Source organism: Metopolophium dirhodum, chromosome 1 (assembly GCF_019925205.1).
Source record: "Metopolophium dirhodum isolate CAU chromosome 1, ASM1992520v1, whole genome shotgun sequence".
Classification (NCBI taxonomy): Eukaryota; Metazoa; Arthropoda; class Insecta; order Hemiptera; family Aphididae; genus Metopolophium; species Metopolophium dirhodum.
In genome coordinates, this window is record NC_083560.1 from 72,362,893 (window position 1) to 72,380,549 (window position 17,657).

Sequence of the window (17,657 nt, forward strand, 5' to 3'; positions counted from 1 at the left end):
TAGTGGAATCGATATTAGGTACCTTTATATGCTGACTAAACGAAAATATATACATTTGCGTACCTAGAACTTTCAAAGTTGCGTAATGCCTCCCACTTGCAGTTTCCTACACGACTTTGACATTTTCGGTCGCTCTTCCAAATCGCGCGGTCGGCGACTATTAGCTGATAGTACATATTGTTATCATATAATTATTTAATATATTTAGTAGTTTAAAGTTTCGAATCTCGCACGCGCATATTATTAAAATATATAATAATACGTCCTCCGCCGATTGTTTTACTATTGTTTTACGAAGGTATATACCTCCTACAAGTATCCTAACGATCTGCAGCTAGTCCGATCGGTTGACATACACGTATAGTATAAATTATATACCTCCACCAATTGTTTCGCAGTTGTTTGTTTGTTACTGTTTAAACAAATTATAATTTTGTCACGCGGAATCCTCGTTAAAGTCCCTCGTTAACATAACTCTATACGCGGCAACATAGCTATATATATATATATATATATATATATATAAATACGCTCGTTTTCACGTCAGTGGCAGCAGTCATGTACATTCATCGTATATACAGGGTGATTGTCACCAAACACGCGCTTACCGCCATTTTATCCTTAATATTATATTCGTGCATATTATCATAATATGATTGTGTGGCTCGACACGGCTGAAATTAATCACGCGACGTGACTGAGAGTAAGCACCGGCTGCTGCCACTAGTTCTCGGATGGGTGACCACCGGGTTCGTAGTGCGCAAAAACCTTTCCACAAACATACGTGTTCCTAACCGACCGTACCAACCGTCCCAACCCTATACTGTACTAACCTAACAACCTTACAGGCTAATTACCTCAGTCGTCAAAGACTTTTACCTAATAAAAAAATATATATATATGATTGTATTTTAGTAAAAGCCGCCTCCCTTCGTGTTCAGAAACATAAATTAAAAATAGATGCGATACTAAGCACATTGATTGCCCTGACAATTTATTTTCTTAACATACAAATATTATAAATCGCTAAAACCGCTACAACTTTGACATTGATTACTTTTTTTTTATTATTATTTTATATTTGAAATAATTTACAATCTATACAACGTTAAGTACAATAAGCAAATTTGATATTTAATGGTAAGTGACAGGAGAATTTAACATTTGTGGGCAGGCACTTAGCAGCACCACCCGGCCGGATACATATTAAGTATCAAGGGTTTTTTTTATTTTAGTAGGTCTCTAGGCCACTGTCTTTTGAGTCTTCTACATACATTACCAGGAAGTGAGGTAGAAGAAAGTTGTTTTATTAATGGGTAACTGTGAGAGGTTAAGTCGGTGTGAAATTTAAAGTAATATAATTTTGTTAATTGATTGAATGTAGGAATTTTTAGGTCTTTGTGAAGATTATTGTTTGTGAAGTACCAAGGAGAGGATGTTATCACTCGTAGGCAAATGGATTGAAAAGCCTGAAGCGTTTTGGTATTGGATGGTTTTGCAATGATCAGATTGATTACCATAATTTTTAAAAGTCATGGCCATATTTTAAAATGTAAATTCCACGCCATGAGGCAATCAAAGTATTTTTGAATAGCACGCTGTAGTTTAAATATAGGTAATATTACAATATTTTCAATACTCCGAAAACCAGAATTTGCAAAGTTAAAGGATAAACTAGCTGTAGAGAGAATGTGGTTGGTGATGAATCTAACTACGTAGACACGTAGTAAATAATAAGACGACGTGCGTTCGAGAAGAGAGTGTATTAAGTATCTGCGCTCGATAAGTTTTGAGCAATTCCGCCGACGGGCCATGGAGGACGATTTATGTTATCACAGTACAATATTATTATATTATATTGTAATAATCGGTAGTAACTCGCCAATATTACATTAATTGCTGCGGTAAATAAACGATTAGTATCGAAAATAACATTATACCTTAAACGGCTTAAACATACCTATTATAAACTGCAAAAACCATATAATTTTTGGATAAATGCAAAGTTAAAGGATAAACTAACTGTTGAAAAAGTAAGGTGGGAAATAAATCTAACTACGTAGTAAATAATAAGCGGTCTAGGTTTCGGCGCACGACTGTTTTGGAGTAGGGCCGTTTCGGCGTAGGGCCATTACAGAAATTAGGTATGAAATATAAATATATAAATAATTTTTGTATAAAAAACCCAGTGTCGGGTGGTTAACTGCCATTTGTAGATTAAGCCGACGATTTGCCGCTTCTGCATGATTTTTTGATCGTCTCCTTTATTGAGTACGCAATCAACAACGTTCCAAATTATAGGGTTATAGGGGGGAAAAGTGGGTTTCAACGACGATTTCTTACAACTGTACCGATGTAGTTTTCTTCAAACCATTCTAAGGGAAGAAATATTTCTTCAGGCAGTTCATCGTATAATAAGTTTACACTATTGTAAATGTCATAAATTTTAACAAAAGCTAAAGCCAAAATCATATTAATATAAATTGAAAATTCTGCATCATTTTTATACTTCAAAAATAATTCCAGGTCACTCATTTTAAGTCTAAAATTTTTTGTCAAATGAAATAAACATCCGTGAATTTGAACTTCAGGGAAATTGTTTTTAATTGCTTTGATCGCAGCTTGCTCAAAATCGCAAGCAATTGATTTTGGTTTTAACCCGGGTTTTAATTCAATTAGTATTTTAAATAGCCGTTTATACGTTTGATTTTTTTTATCGGGTAAAAGAGCATAAATAAGAGAATGAACGCTATCGAGGTATTTACTGAATATTACGTATACTTGCGAAAATAAATGAGGTGCTACTTTAAAAGTGCCATCGACATACCAATTGGAAGATTCTAAAAAATATTTAAATTTTGAGGGCGACAAAAAATTTAAATTCTATCGACTCCAGGTCCACTATCGTGTAATAAAAATTGTTCAGTTACACCTTCAGATGGTGAATACGACTGGTAATTCACTGGTATTATTAATGAAATTAAATCTTTTGGAGCATCGGATGCAGCTTGAATTTTACGCCGTGTGCGTCTTATCTGTTTTTTAAAGCTCCATCGGCTGTCAACGCTCCCCAATTAATTCAAAATTAATTTTCAATTAAATCTATTAAAATTTTGATTATTTACCTTTCCTGCTTGTGATAATCCACTCGTAAATTCATTGATGATACGTCTAAAATAATAAGACGAGATGCGTTCGAGCAGAGAGTGCATTAAGTATCTGCAGTCGATAAGTTTTAAGCAGCTCCGCCGACGGTCCATGCGAGGACGATTAATGTTATCACAATAGAATATCATATCATTATATTATATTATAATAATCGGGTGTGACTCTCCAATATTACATTTGCTGTGGTAAAGAAATAATCGGCGTCGACGATCCGTCTCGGTGGCATATATTATTATTATTAATATTATTACATAGCGTGTTCGTTTGCGGAAGGATCAAGCCACATGATTATGCATAATATTATATTATCAAATATTATATTATTATGTTATTCCGTATTGTTCACCAGTTGATTCCAATATATTCCTAGAAACGTATAGCTATCATGTGAATCCTTTGCGGTGGACCGAACAGCGTTTAATGCGTTCTCGTTTGCATGACACATTAACCATATAATAAAGGTACTCGTACTTAAGGGTGGCCAATTTCCGGAAATGCAATTTGGCGGGACTTTCCAGGAATACCGGGGAATAGCGGAATCACGAGAATCAAATCACCATTTATTAATAATTGACTATTGTGAATTTAATAATGTAATATTATTTATTATAAAATTGTTTTTATTTTCATAAATATAATATATTTTTGATCAACTGAACTACTTGCTTGAACCAATAAAAATTTAAAAAAAAATAAGTAGGTTTAAAGTAAAATTGTATAATTAATAATTAATAAAAATGGTTAAAAATTTCGACACACAAATGATACATTTTGTATAAAAACATTTGAATTCTGATTATTTTTTAACTTATATTTTTAGTTTTTGTTAAAAATGTACCAGTTTGAATATTTAACAATTTAATAATTACTTGTGAATTTGATTCAAGTAATTCAGTTGATCAAAAAAATACATCTATAATTTAGTATATTTATGAAAATATTTGAAAATATTAGACAATAGGCATAAATATAAATATTATTAAATGGTAAATTAAAAAAAAAAAACGGCGGGAAAATGTCCGCTTTGAAATTGTATCGGGGGGGGGGGGGGGGGGGGAGTCCTATTACACCGAAAACAGTCGGGAGGAAAATGTCCGGGGAGGAAATGTCCGCGATTCGTACCACTGACTATACCAGCTAATTGAATTTGTAATTTTCTCTTAACCGAACAAAAATTAATATTATAAAAGGTGGGCAAGTGGATTTCGTTGTGCTGTACAGTAGGATTTGAGTGGGTCACTGTAATGGGATGTGTTTTTTATGAATTAAACGATATATAATTGTATACGAAAGACGATTCTGAGCGGAGACGGTGTGTCGGCCTAGGATATTATGTATTGTATTAAAATTCCTATTAGGCATAATAACTTAGTAGTTTGAATTAAATTTGGAGAAAAAAATTTCATTTGCGTTTACTTATTATTCTAAAATTATCAGTGATTTTTTTGTCATAGTTTGAGCAACTTATTAGAAACCTTGTACTTATTACATTTTTAAGCTTTTTTAACGAAAGAATTATTTTTTTCCGACATTTATAAAAAAAATGAATACTTAAATACATCGAAGAGGATTTAACCGAAAACGGTCTAACTTTTTGGTAATTGAGGTGACCAAATAATTATTTTAATAATAATATTACAAATTTAACACATTTTTGTACATTTGTTTTTTTTTTTTTAACAACTACTAAGAATATTCAATGTTAACCTCTTAAAAGTACCAACTAAATCCAAATTTTGATCAGAAATCTCCATCCAAGTTAATGATCTTTTCTACCAGAAAAAGTGTCTCTAGACACAAAAAAAATTGTAAAATTAATACATTCAATGCTATGCGCACAATCTAAAATAAAACAAATATTTGAACATATATAATATTATATTTGTGTACATCGTTCCTTGTGCACAGAACGTTTTCGTCGGGATTGTTATTTTGATAAAATAACTTAAATTATTAAATGAAAATATTAAATAAATATGTCGAATCAAATATTATAATATGCTTCACTTCTAATGTATGGCATATTATTTTTATAAATACGTATTTAATTTTTTAAATTTGTTATTATTATCATCGAGTTTAATTGTTCATATATACTAAAAATACTATCTAGAACATCCAGTTGCAGATTAACTATAGTTAATTTATGTAATGTTGGAACGACTTACATTTACTTTATAATATTATATTATAAGTAATATAAAATGAAAGCTGTCAAAATAAAATGTGGAATTTTTCAGAACATAACATTAACTTAAAAATATAAATTACCAAGGTATTTAATTCGAAAATAATACATTATAATAAACGTTCAAATTGTTGAATTTTAATTGCCCTATAATTGCCGGGATTTCAAACCCCAACTGTACGGAACGTTGCTCCCAAACTGTGTTCGATGTGTATATTATTATTATTTCTGTTGCTTTATACATACCTGACCAAAATATTTACGGAATAAAACAAGTTTTGAACTTCCATTCGACTCATTAACATGCTAATTGCAAGGTACGTGCAATAAAATATCATTAAACATACATCTGAAACGGTTTAAGAGACGTTTATTACATAAATATAATTATATAAAATAAATTACAAATTATTTTATGTATATAATAAGTTATAATCGCTTTAATCGTCTTTATTTACATTCTAAAGGGTATTAAACATTTATTGGTTTTACAGTGATTGTGTGCGTCTATGAAGAAGTAAACGTGCCACAAAAGTTGTGTAGGTACACAGCCATTAGTCATCTTATTTGTATTGGTTGGAAAATTAAAGCTGCGTTATTTGAGATATTAATGCTTATCATGATTTTTGATATAAAGTTAAATATTCAGAATACTGTTTCTGAACAACATTAATTTATTATTTAATTAAATATATCAATATATTATAAAAGAATAATCCAAAGACCTGAAAACTAGCATACCATTTTAATTTTCTCTGTAGTTTGTTGATATCATTCAATATTTATATTTAAATATTCAAATCATAAGTATAAAAAAGTGTACTTATCTCACATATAATAAATCCTATATACAGGGTCATTCACCAAACACGTTCACCCCTTTTTTTATCTTAAATTTTATAGTTATTCAAAATCTGATTTTTGGAATTTTGTAATATAGTTACTTTAAGACCATATTTTCTCCACATACATCCGCATCATCGTAGATTAAAACGTGGACGTCCGTATGACCTTCTGGTTTAACAACTTCACACAACATACAGCAGCTGTCATTACTCGTAGCGACTAATATTAAGCTTTATAACTTGTTCTATATATTATATCTGTTTATTTTTTCTTTATATTGTTAATTATTATTATATCAGTTTACTTACTTAAATAATTATAGTCAGTTACGTCTCGGTGTACTATCACTAATATTAACGATCACTATTGTACATATACTAGTTAGCAAATTCATCTTACTATTTAAATTTCTATAAATTAATAATCATGTTCAAATTGTTAAAAATGTACCATTGTAAATATCATTAGATGTAGATAGCCAAGGCTAGGAACATCTTATCTTATCTTAAGAATAATAATAAAAAAAAAGACCATATTTTAAAATTCTTGATATTTTTTGTACTACCTACTATTTTTTGTAGATTTTGTGTGCATTGGTGATACAAATTTCTGTTTTTTTTTCAATTCAGAACACCCCTTTCCAACTGTATTATACAGTTGATATTATTTCTGAAATTGTTTACGTACCAGAATAAAATTCGTAAGAGTATTTTTTGAGTTACCTATTTAATTTTGTGTTCAAAGGATAAAATATATTCATGATAATGGGCTTATAAGATATAATGGTTGTGATTATTTGAACATTTTAGTCATTAATATTAATCTATCAATATAAATAATTTGTTAAAATTGGCCATAGTACAATAAATACTAGATCCAATTTTATATTTATATAAAACCATTTTTAAGAACTATTATCCTTTATACAAACATTTTAATAACTAAAAAACTGCGCAGACAAATTTTGATTTATCTACATTAACATTTTTAAAAAGATTATCTACTAAATAATTTCCAGTAAAAGAATAGGTTCTCATTTGAAAAATAGAAGTTTGTATAGAGACAGGTCAGGTAAAAATCATGCATTTGAAAATATGGTCTTTAAGTATATTTAAAAATTCTTAAAATCAGAATTCGACAACGTTTGTTGAATCACCTTCTATTTATATGGATAAATCATACATTTAAAGGTTGAATATTAATTAAAACCGATAATATGTATTAAGAATATTAGTTTATTTTAACCATTAGTTTTAACGCACGATATTTTCAAACTTATTTTTGTAAACAGCATATCTAGCATATAAAATATACTCTATTCAGATTTTAAGAAAAAAATAAAGAAAGCCAATAGTTTTTAAAAACATACACATAGTTACATAATGTATAGTATTAATATTATTATGCGAAATTTTGCAAGTGGGTACATACAATCATTGAATTATATATCAATGAAAAAGTACAAAACTGTTGTCCAAAATAAATTTTAGATTCTGAGCGGACTGATCTAAATTTTTCATTATTAAGATCTAAAATATGAATATTTATAGTTACTATTTAATTTATTTTTCAACAGAAAATTATTTGAAAACACCGTCTAAATGTATAAATAATTTCAGCAAATTCAGAAAAAAATTAAAATTAAATAAATTTAATAACATGGCAATTTTATAAGTATGAATATTTCACGTCTTTGAAATGAGATAAACTTGAAAATAAGAAAACTAAGTTATTATTAGAAAGTAGTTACTCATATACATGTTACTTCTAATTTATATCTGTTATGTCACTTATGTAGGTCCACTACTTATGTCATCTAAAATTTAGCAGATACAAAATTACAAAGTAATCACATTACAGAGTTAGTATCATTACAGATACAACTTATAACTAATTAACTACTCATTCAAAATTAATTTCTATATATTAAAATACGTAGAAAATAGTCTGCTTTGGATATTAAAAATATTTGCTTGATGTTGTTATGAAAAAAAAAACTTAAATTAAAATAATTTCGCTGAATAAATACCTAGTTACAATGTAATATTTTTTAATTCAAAATTGTGTTAGTTAAATTGTTATTTCCAAAAATGTAAATAAAAAAAAAAAATGAGTGTTTGTCTTTAAAAGAAGTACCTTGTATGAACAACTAAATTTTATAAACAAAAGTACATAAAATATATCACTATTCTTTATATCACATTCAATCAACAGCAATTAAACTTAGAGGTTAGGTACTAATTATGTGGATAAACTAATCGTAACTTATTTTAAGAGATTTAAAAATAAAATCAACTTGGTACCTCTATTAAGTAAAATTTAAAAAAAAATATACATTTTATATGATGCATAATATGATCAAGACGTAATGATATTAATTAAAATTAATTTATCCGTGTTTTAATGATGGTTGTAAATTCTTCGAATGAATATTTAACTGATTTCGCATAGAAAATACAAAAACCATATTAGAAAATTTGATTTATTTTATCGAAATAAGGTGACCCTATAAATTTAACATTTTACTTAAACGCGTAAAGCTGTATTTTCAGGATTTTATTATATTATAGTATAATTAAACAATGAAAAGATTTCATTCAATTGAAAACTATACGTCGTACAATATGAAATATGTCGGATTCTGATTGATTGACTAGTATGTAATGCCTATACATACTACTGTCACTGATCTTAAAAGGGGGTTTAGACCAAAATAAGATAACGTCATCGTAAATTAACAGACAGTAGTGTTCTCTAATCAAGACATTAAACGTCCAAACTATAATACCGAAATACTATACATTTTCTCGACCTTAGGCTTAATGTTTGTATTTTGCTTATGGAAACTCGAATAACAATTATTGATTAGCAGAATACTGTAAAAAAATATTTAGTATTTTGGTAAATATTTTTAAATTCACTGTATATTAAATTTAACCGTAATACTTTAATTTAAAATACCGATTGTTTTATTTTGCACATGAAAATAAATAAATTCGTAAAAAGTCGAATAGCTTCAGTACTTTAAACATATTAATAATATTATATATATTATACTTCTATAAACGAATATAAGTGTGTAAAGAATAAGTAACCGTAGAAGTTTTTCAACTGTTAAGTTATATAGGTTGAGTTGAGTGCACCTAATCGTTGAGTAGGTTACTATAATGAAACTTGAAAGTGTTAAATTCGAGTTCCATGATAAAACATTGTATTCAAAAAACGACTCTGAGCAAAGGAGACGTGTGGATCAGCCATCAGCATCTAGTTCTTAGGATAGTTTTTGTCATATTATTATACACATTATTTTTATTTAATATATCAAATCGTTTATTTCAATTGGAAATCCAAAATTAAAATTTGATTTTACCCGAAATCATTGTATACAATATTGGATAGAAAAAATATGTTCGTGATATAAACACCATAGAGTAAGTCTAAATATTTTGATAATCTAATTGTTTGAATAAAATATATATTATAATGATGAAAAAATTCAAGATTAAACTTTTTTGTATTATAATAAAAATCTAAAATACTTAGAAACAAATACACATTATCATTTTTAAATTGCTAAAAGAACAACTAATGAGAAACGTTTTTCAAGCTACGATTTGACCATGAAACCTTCATCAGCATCAAACGAAAAAAAAATTTCAAATTTCAAATTTTTGTAAAATATAGCTTAAAATACTTTATGATAATATCTGAAAAATGTTAATATTATGAATATCTGAGAAGAATTTCAAATTTCTACGGTTATTCCTATCTGAGTAACATAAAACAAAACATTTTGAAAAACTGGTGTTGCTCATACTATTATAATCTTGTATGCTCGCTATAATTAAAAAACTTCTGGGATTATCAGTTTTAATTTTAGATAATTTATGAGCACAGTTGTATAAGAAACACGAATTTGTTATTAAAATCGATGCAGTGTTTTGTTGTACAATATATAGAACAGTGGTGGCTCGTGAAACGTATGAGGGGTGAGGCAGATATTTTCAAAATGTATTGGAGAAAAAATGGTGTTAAAATATAACAATGAGTTTCTAGTTAACTTTTAATATAACTCAATTAATATTCAATTTTAACCTTTAAAAACATATAAATAATAAACCATATAATTTTTATCTCAAATGTCATATACATAAAAAAATACTTATTACATAAATCTTATTTACTAAAACAAAAACAAAAACAAATCTTTTTTATATTATGTTTTGTAAATTAACTCTATTCTTCTGTCTTTGAGTAATGCAAATTTGTCAGTTATTTTTTCATAGAATTTTTCATCATTTTTTGATAAAGTGTTTATTAACTCCTTCTCAATAGAGATTGTAGCTAAGGAAGATAATCTTTCTACAAGGGAGTAAGGCAGTATAAAATTGCAAATAGAATAATAATAATGTTAATTGTTATTTGTTTGATATATTTTGATATGAACCTTAGATCATATACAATGGATGGAGCCATGTGTGTATTTCTCGTATACCGAGCTGTGTCCAACATAACCCCCCACTACCCATATAATTTCAAGGTAAAACGAGTTATTGCGCATGCGTTGCGCCTATGCCGCTTTACATTCCATCCCCACCACCCATTTGATTTCAAGATACAACGAGTTATTACGCATGCGTTTTGCCAACAATTACTATTAAATAACTAATAAGTGGGGGGTTATGTTGGACACAGCAAATGATTAAAGTAGCTCCATCCATTGTATATGATCTAAGATATGAACCAATATCTTTAATTTGTGATAAAAGTATTGTGAGTAGGTTACACTTACACTACACGACATTATGTCCACTATGACAACCTCCTAGTTTCAATTAGTGGAAGTTACGTCGCTCCGACAAATGACGAATGGATAATGTTGACAAACTCTGAGGCCCGAATCGTTCAGCCTCATTTCATAATAAAATTCCGACTTCCCCATCTACCATTATTTTTTTTTTTTTATTGTACGGCCGTTCATCTCGTCTGTGGCTAAAATAATATTCCTAGCCTCTCTGCACTCTTCGGCTTTCGTCGAGATCGTTATATCGTTCAACGAACGTCTTCGTCGTGATTTTTGATAACACATGACGAAGTATGTAGTATGTATAATCATGACATGTACTATGATAATTAATGTTATTTACGACCAAATAAATTTATTTTGTATTTTTGTCATTAAAATAATACATAATAACAAAAAGCTTTTGTATTTTAAAATATACATTATATTATTGAATATAATATTCTTAAAATCGAATGAAAATAACTATAACTATAATATATAAACCTCCCTTTTCTGTACAACAGTTAGGCGAGGCTCAGCCTCATTTGCCTCCCCTAACGAGCCACTACTGATATAGAACGGTATTAAGGGTGTCGGTGCCGGTTTTTCCAATTTGCCGAAATTCAAAAATTCTATACAATTTAAAAATTATATTTAATATTTTGGTTAGTACTTTAATTATAATATTTTTCCATTAATCTACAGCTATATAACTATTTAAGGGGAGGGGGGTTGATACGGTGTAATATATCAATGACAATTACTTCACGGGAAAAACTATCCCACCCTGTAAAATAATTAGAATTCAGTAATTTTTTTTTATTTAAAAGAACAGAAAATTTTACAGTTCGAATCAAACGCCAAATTTGTATTTTACTTTAAATAATGATAGAAACATACCTTTGAAAAATAACAAATACTATGCATTATTTTAATTCATTTTTTTCGATTATATAATTATAATTTTGAAAATCGGGCTCTGATCTGACTTGTAAAAAGTTCTTTTTTTTTAAATAAAAAAAAATGTATGAAATCAGACTATTCTACAGAGCATGAGAATTTTTCCTGTAAGACATGTATTCGTACTAAAAACCCGTCGGCTTCGACGCGCTTAAGACAAATCTTTATAACTCAACAACCTACAATTACATATCTAAATTATTAATTTATTCACACATAAGTAGTGTAGTATTTCAATAGTAATTTATATTTTAAAAATATTAATATTTAACTTAATTTATTTTGCGAAGAAGTACATTATTATTATTATTATTATTATTATTATTATTATAAACTTAAAAGCCTATTGGTTAGGCATGTCCTAAACGAGAATTCAAAATACTTTATTATAAACTTTTAAATAGCTATTAGTCAAATATTTGTTCTTCTTTTGTATGCAAGGTGAACTTTATACCATAATTTCTTAATACAGGCTTCCTGCACTTAATTTTATATGCATTTTATGTTCACATTTTAAAACACTTCGTCAAAATCACAAATATTTTGTTAGTAAAAAAATTATGAAATCTTTAACTTTTTTATCTATTGTTTGAAAATTTAATCCAATACTCCTAAGTAGTTCATACTGGAACCCAAAACTCTATAAAAATATATGAACACAATTATTTTGTGTATATATATCAAGTTTAAATAAACTGCCCCACTTTTTTTAATTTGAAAGTCACTTTCATACTTTTAAATCCAGCGAAACTTTTGCTTAGAAATTGTAACTTTGATTTTTTTGCAATTAAAAAACGTCCATAATGATTGTGTAATTTTGTGATGTATTATGAAAATTTGTTTTTTGAAATGTTTACCATAAATAAATTTATTCTTGGGTAGATAATATACTATCCGCAATAACCATATTTGCATATATTATATATTAAATTGACACTCTTGTTTATTATTTTGGGTCTTTGGTCTCACTCAAAAAATACTGTTGCATGACTGCATGAATGTGCATTCCTAATTAAAAAAAACCAAATTAATTAATTTTATATTTGAAATTATTTCAAGTGTTAAATAATTAATCATTATATTATGTGTGTACTCAATACTGGTGTCAATGTGCGATAATCAAATTCTGTAGATTCATGTCTGAAGTAGTCACTTTAGTAGGAAGGGCTTGCATTTGAAAAAAAAAATTTGTTTTATATTATTTACAATTAAAACGTTACACAAATTTTGCATTTATCGTTATTCAGAATTAAAACGTTAAAAAAGTTTTGCGTTTATCGTTATTTAGAATAGTGTTAATAATACCTATTAAATGTATCTATTAATATTAACTAATGCGGACAGGTAATGGCTCAGATACGAAATATAGTATAATCAATTCTAATGTCCACATGCATGAAATAAATATTTCTACGAAACCAATATTATAACTTTTAGATAAATAGATTTTAAATTATTTCGTTTTGCGTTATTTTTCATTCAATGAAATTCTATAAACTACATATTACTGTATTTAATTATTTTTGTTTATCTCTTTTCAATCGTTTTTGTTAAATATAATGCTATAATCATAACATTATTATAACATTTTCAAGCCCTGGTTGTAGGCTTTTTTTTTGTACGGCGATAGTTTTGGTTACTATTCTAATCATATAAATATATGTAAGATATGTTTGTCGATAATAAAAAAAAAATAAATATATTATCAATATGGTTCATTACATTGATTAAATACTACATAATATGAAAATATTATAAATTGTCATTATATATTTTACAGATTTTATGAAGAATATCGTCTGCAGATATTGGTTATACATGGTTATTATGTTTATATTGTTTATAAATTTAACGGTATTCTAGAAACACAAATAATAAAAAATACCTAATAGCATATAAATATAGTTAATCGTTTTAGGTATTCTTTTTATATAAACATTTTTATAATATAATAATAGCTATCGTAATATATTATGTAAGTAATTTGGTCATTGTATCCATGAAAAGTACTTTTTGCTGACATATTTCTTGTGTACTCTGGTATATAAAATAAAAGACGCAACCCGTTTATTGGAACATAAAATAATATTTATTGAATTGCAAATATTTACTATTATTTATGTATCTACCTATCTAAAAAAAAGTATATCCATTGTTACAAGAGTACAGTAGACTGAAGAGAGCAAGGTGTACTATAATAGATAAATGCAAGTAAAAAAAGAGTAATATAACTTATCAACAGAAAAAAGAGAAAACTAATATTTTAAAAGGTAGTGGACTTCAAATATCTAGGAGCAACTCCAAGCACCAAAACGACTGTTCAATATATACATAATATATACATCCAACTGAATTAAATTTCTAAACATTTTATATGTGTTTGTGAAATTTCTTAGTATTAAATGTTGACTGTACGAAAACAAAGTATGTGACCATAAAGTATAATATAATTACATACAATTGAAGGGATGGGTACGAGGCTTGGATAACAATAAACATAACACAAAAGAATTTGAAGACATTTGACAACAAAATTGTGAATACCATAGATAACGTCATGGAAGACAATATGTGGACTCTATGGTTACACGGGAAGTTGAAAAAGGAAATATAACAGGTTGATGGATATGAGATTGGTAACTAACTTTATTAAAAGTCAAATTATTCAGAGGTTATTTAGTAGGCCATATTATAAGTCAAAAATAAATTGTATCCTCTAAGAGTAGTCTTTGAATGAAGACCTCAGAGGAAAATACCAAGTAGCAGACCAGGAAAAATATACGGTTAGATGAGAAAAAGTTGTGAGCGATGGGTATCGAATGTTGGAAGGAAATAGTAGATACACGATAAAGATAAATGTAGTTAGTGGTAGCATTTAGCTCTGAGGTAGTAGAGAAGAAGAATATTATAGATTGTGTTGATTTCATTTTTCGTAGAATTTATGTATTTGATATGGACCATAATTATATTTACGTATAATATACGTAATACATTATATTGATGATATCTTATGTTCTTTGAGTTACTGTGGGGACTTGGGAGAAATTTGGTGGTTTCATTTACGAGGGTCACATTATCTTGATTCATCACCTAGGTAGTAAATACATATTATGCTAAAACCTTTTAACTAATATTAAAATTAGGGTCCTCAATTTTAGTGTATCAGAACATAACTAGTACTCGTTAATAACGAATTATCTTGGTACCACACTGCGTGAACTGGATTCTCAAGTTTGAACTTATATTGACTTCCTAAAAGTACCCTGGCCAATAACAAGAGGAACAAGCGGCAAGCTCGAGACCTACAGCTGAGACCGACGCTACAACAGGTTGCGAAAATGCTAATGGACCAAATCAATCAGGTCATCATTATCGACGTCCCACGAATTTGTGTAGGTACCAATACGTGGTTGTGCAGTTTTCACACGCGACTACAAAGTACAAGTATTGCACCGACTCTCATTCCTGTCAATCACCACAATCAGGATACAAACAGAGCAATTTCCACCTTATAGAATATATATCATGTGAGAGATGGGACGGGTTACCGATATGTACATACGCGCAAGCGGAATAAGGCCATGACTTGGTGACGTTCTCCAGATAACCAGGTCCGTAACCACGACCATCAACCATTAGGATGACGAAAAAGTAACGACATAGTGTAATTAATATTAGTATTTCGTAATAAATATCGTTATAATAAAATCTAATTTACATTGTGTACATTCAACTATATATTAAGCATTTGGTTTTAATTATCAGCTTCGATCAAAATTGTCTCTATACTTGCATCTAAACTCTGTAACTGGATAATATTATTAAAACGGACAATACTGTATGATATTCAAATAGTTTAAATAGAAAAAACCAGAAAAATTGCATTTGTGACTGCAACTTATTATTGATGATGAACTATGACACTAGAATTGAAAACGCCAATAGAGTTATTATAAAAATGATAAACCAATTTCAACTCTCTAAATCCGTCTCTTATTTCATAGATCCAAAGTCTCAGATCAGGTCTGTGTGCTTCTGTCGGTGTCTGGTTATAGAACCGATTTGAGTGAACAACATTCCACACACGTCACACGAGTACGATTTCTCGTGCGTGTGAATCCGCTGGTGTCTCGTCATAGTACCGATTTGAGTGAACGACTTGCCGCACACGTAACACAAGTGAGGTTTTTCGCCTGTATGGATCCGTCGGTGTACCTTCATGATATGGCTATATAGGAACCATTCTTCACACAGGTCGCAAGGGTACGGCTTATCACCCATGTGCGCGCGCAGGTGTACCGTGAGGTTACTATTAGTGCTAAACCACTTGCCGCATTCATCACACTGGTACGGTTTATCGATATCCATGTGCAACCGCTGGTGCTTCGTCAAAGTACTGATTTGAGTGAACGACTCGTCACATATGTTACATGTATGTACAGTTCCTCACCGGTGTACCATCAGTTGGCTACCTCAGGTTAATGATTTAATAGACATGTCGCATCAGTATAGTATTTTTGGCCGTGAGCGTCCTTCGGCTATAGATGGGATCGTTTATGTTTTTATTTATTTTAGTTATACTAATCTCACAGCTAACTTAACCGTCATCACGCGTATTTGCTTCGGTATTGCTGAATTATTATAGGTACCTATACCGAATACAAGTTTGAAGTCTTACCGCATTGTTATAATAATATGTATAACCAACTCGTTCTGTTTTAAAACAATTACGTGGTTACAAGACTATTTGTTATGGTTTATTATAATTTATTGACATTGCTAGGTTTTCAAGCCAGTATTAATTATTGTAATTTTTGTTTATTTTCAATCACAATCGAATAAGAAATCAGAAGAATTGGGTAAAAAAAGTTATTACAACCAGGGTTGAGATCGGGTTTCTAGCAAAAGAACGAAAGGGTGATCAAGCTGGGTTTCAGGCATAATTTGTATTATGGGCAGTTAGAAGTCCCAGCGTTAGTATGCCTTTCTTCATGTCTCCAGCACCTAGCGTTAAGCGAAAGGAGTCGCTCCTGGAAGCCGGCCGGTCAAAGGTAGTTACCCGGGAAATCACATGAGATATCTGGGTATCTAACTGTCAGTATCAAATAATATAACTTGATTAATTGTAGCTCATCATCATTAACTAAATTGAACATAAGTAAAAGCCGAAATCCATAACAGAGTGTCCTATAATACTGTCTCATACAATTTGAAAGACCCTGTTTATGGTTCGCCTATGTTATATTATGTTCTTCTTGACCACTTTATAGATTTCACCAGAGAAATATATACAAGAAATTTTACAAATAATGAACTGATTAAATAAATGATTCGTATGTAGAGTTTTATACAAAACCAAGATGTCTGTAAAAGTACTAGTGACTTTATAATTTTTATCACCCAGTTTGCTAACTAGATCCAATTGGCTACCAGGAACTGCTCTTGAATTTGAAGGTTCGAGCATGTTTTTCTGCTCCTAACATGATTAGTAGGGAACGGATTTTAATTTAGTATAAAATTAAAAATATTTAAATATATATTTGTTTATTACTTAATAAACATTTATTTATAAATGTATAATATTTAAATATTTAAATTGAAAATAACATAAAATTATTAAATAATTAATTAAAAAATATAAAAAAATTAAAAATCTATTCTGAAGCATCATAGTCTTCATGTGGGAAACAATTAGAAACAGCATATAGC

At 28.9% G+C, this 17,657-nt stretch overlaps 1 protein-coding gene across 1 annotated transcript; it reads right to left on the bottom strand.

Moving 5' to 3' along the window:
* Positions 1 to 15,962: 15,962 nt before the first annotated feature.
* Positions 15,963 to 17,412, bottom strand: LOC132941318 (zinc finger protein 501-like). The gene is made up of 2 exons (XM_061009331.1): positions 17,300 to 17,412; positions 15,963 to 16,344 (listed from the first exon to the last, which is right to left on the bottom strand). Exons 1-2 carry the CDS (start codon positions 17,410 to 17,412, stop codon positions 15,963 to 15,965), a joined length of 495 nt encoding a protein of 164 aa, XP_060865314.1.
* Positions 17,413 to 17,657: the final 245 nt, after the last annotated feature.

Bases quoted from the DNA above. Each gene is read 5' to 3' on its own strand.
- LOC132941318 (XM_061009331.1), bottom strand. From the start codon at position 17,412: ATGCTCGAACCTTCAAATTCAAGAGCAGTTCCTGGTAGCCAATTGGAT. The intron at 16,345-17,299 runs GTATAAAACTCT...CACTCAAATCAG, and splicing joins TTTACAGACATCTTGGTTTT to TACTTTGACGAAGCACCAGC.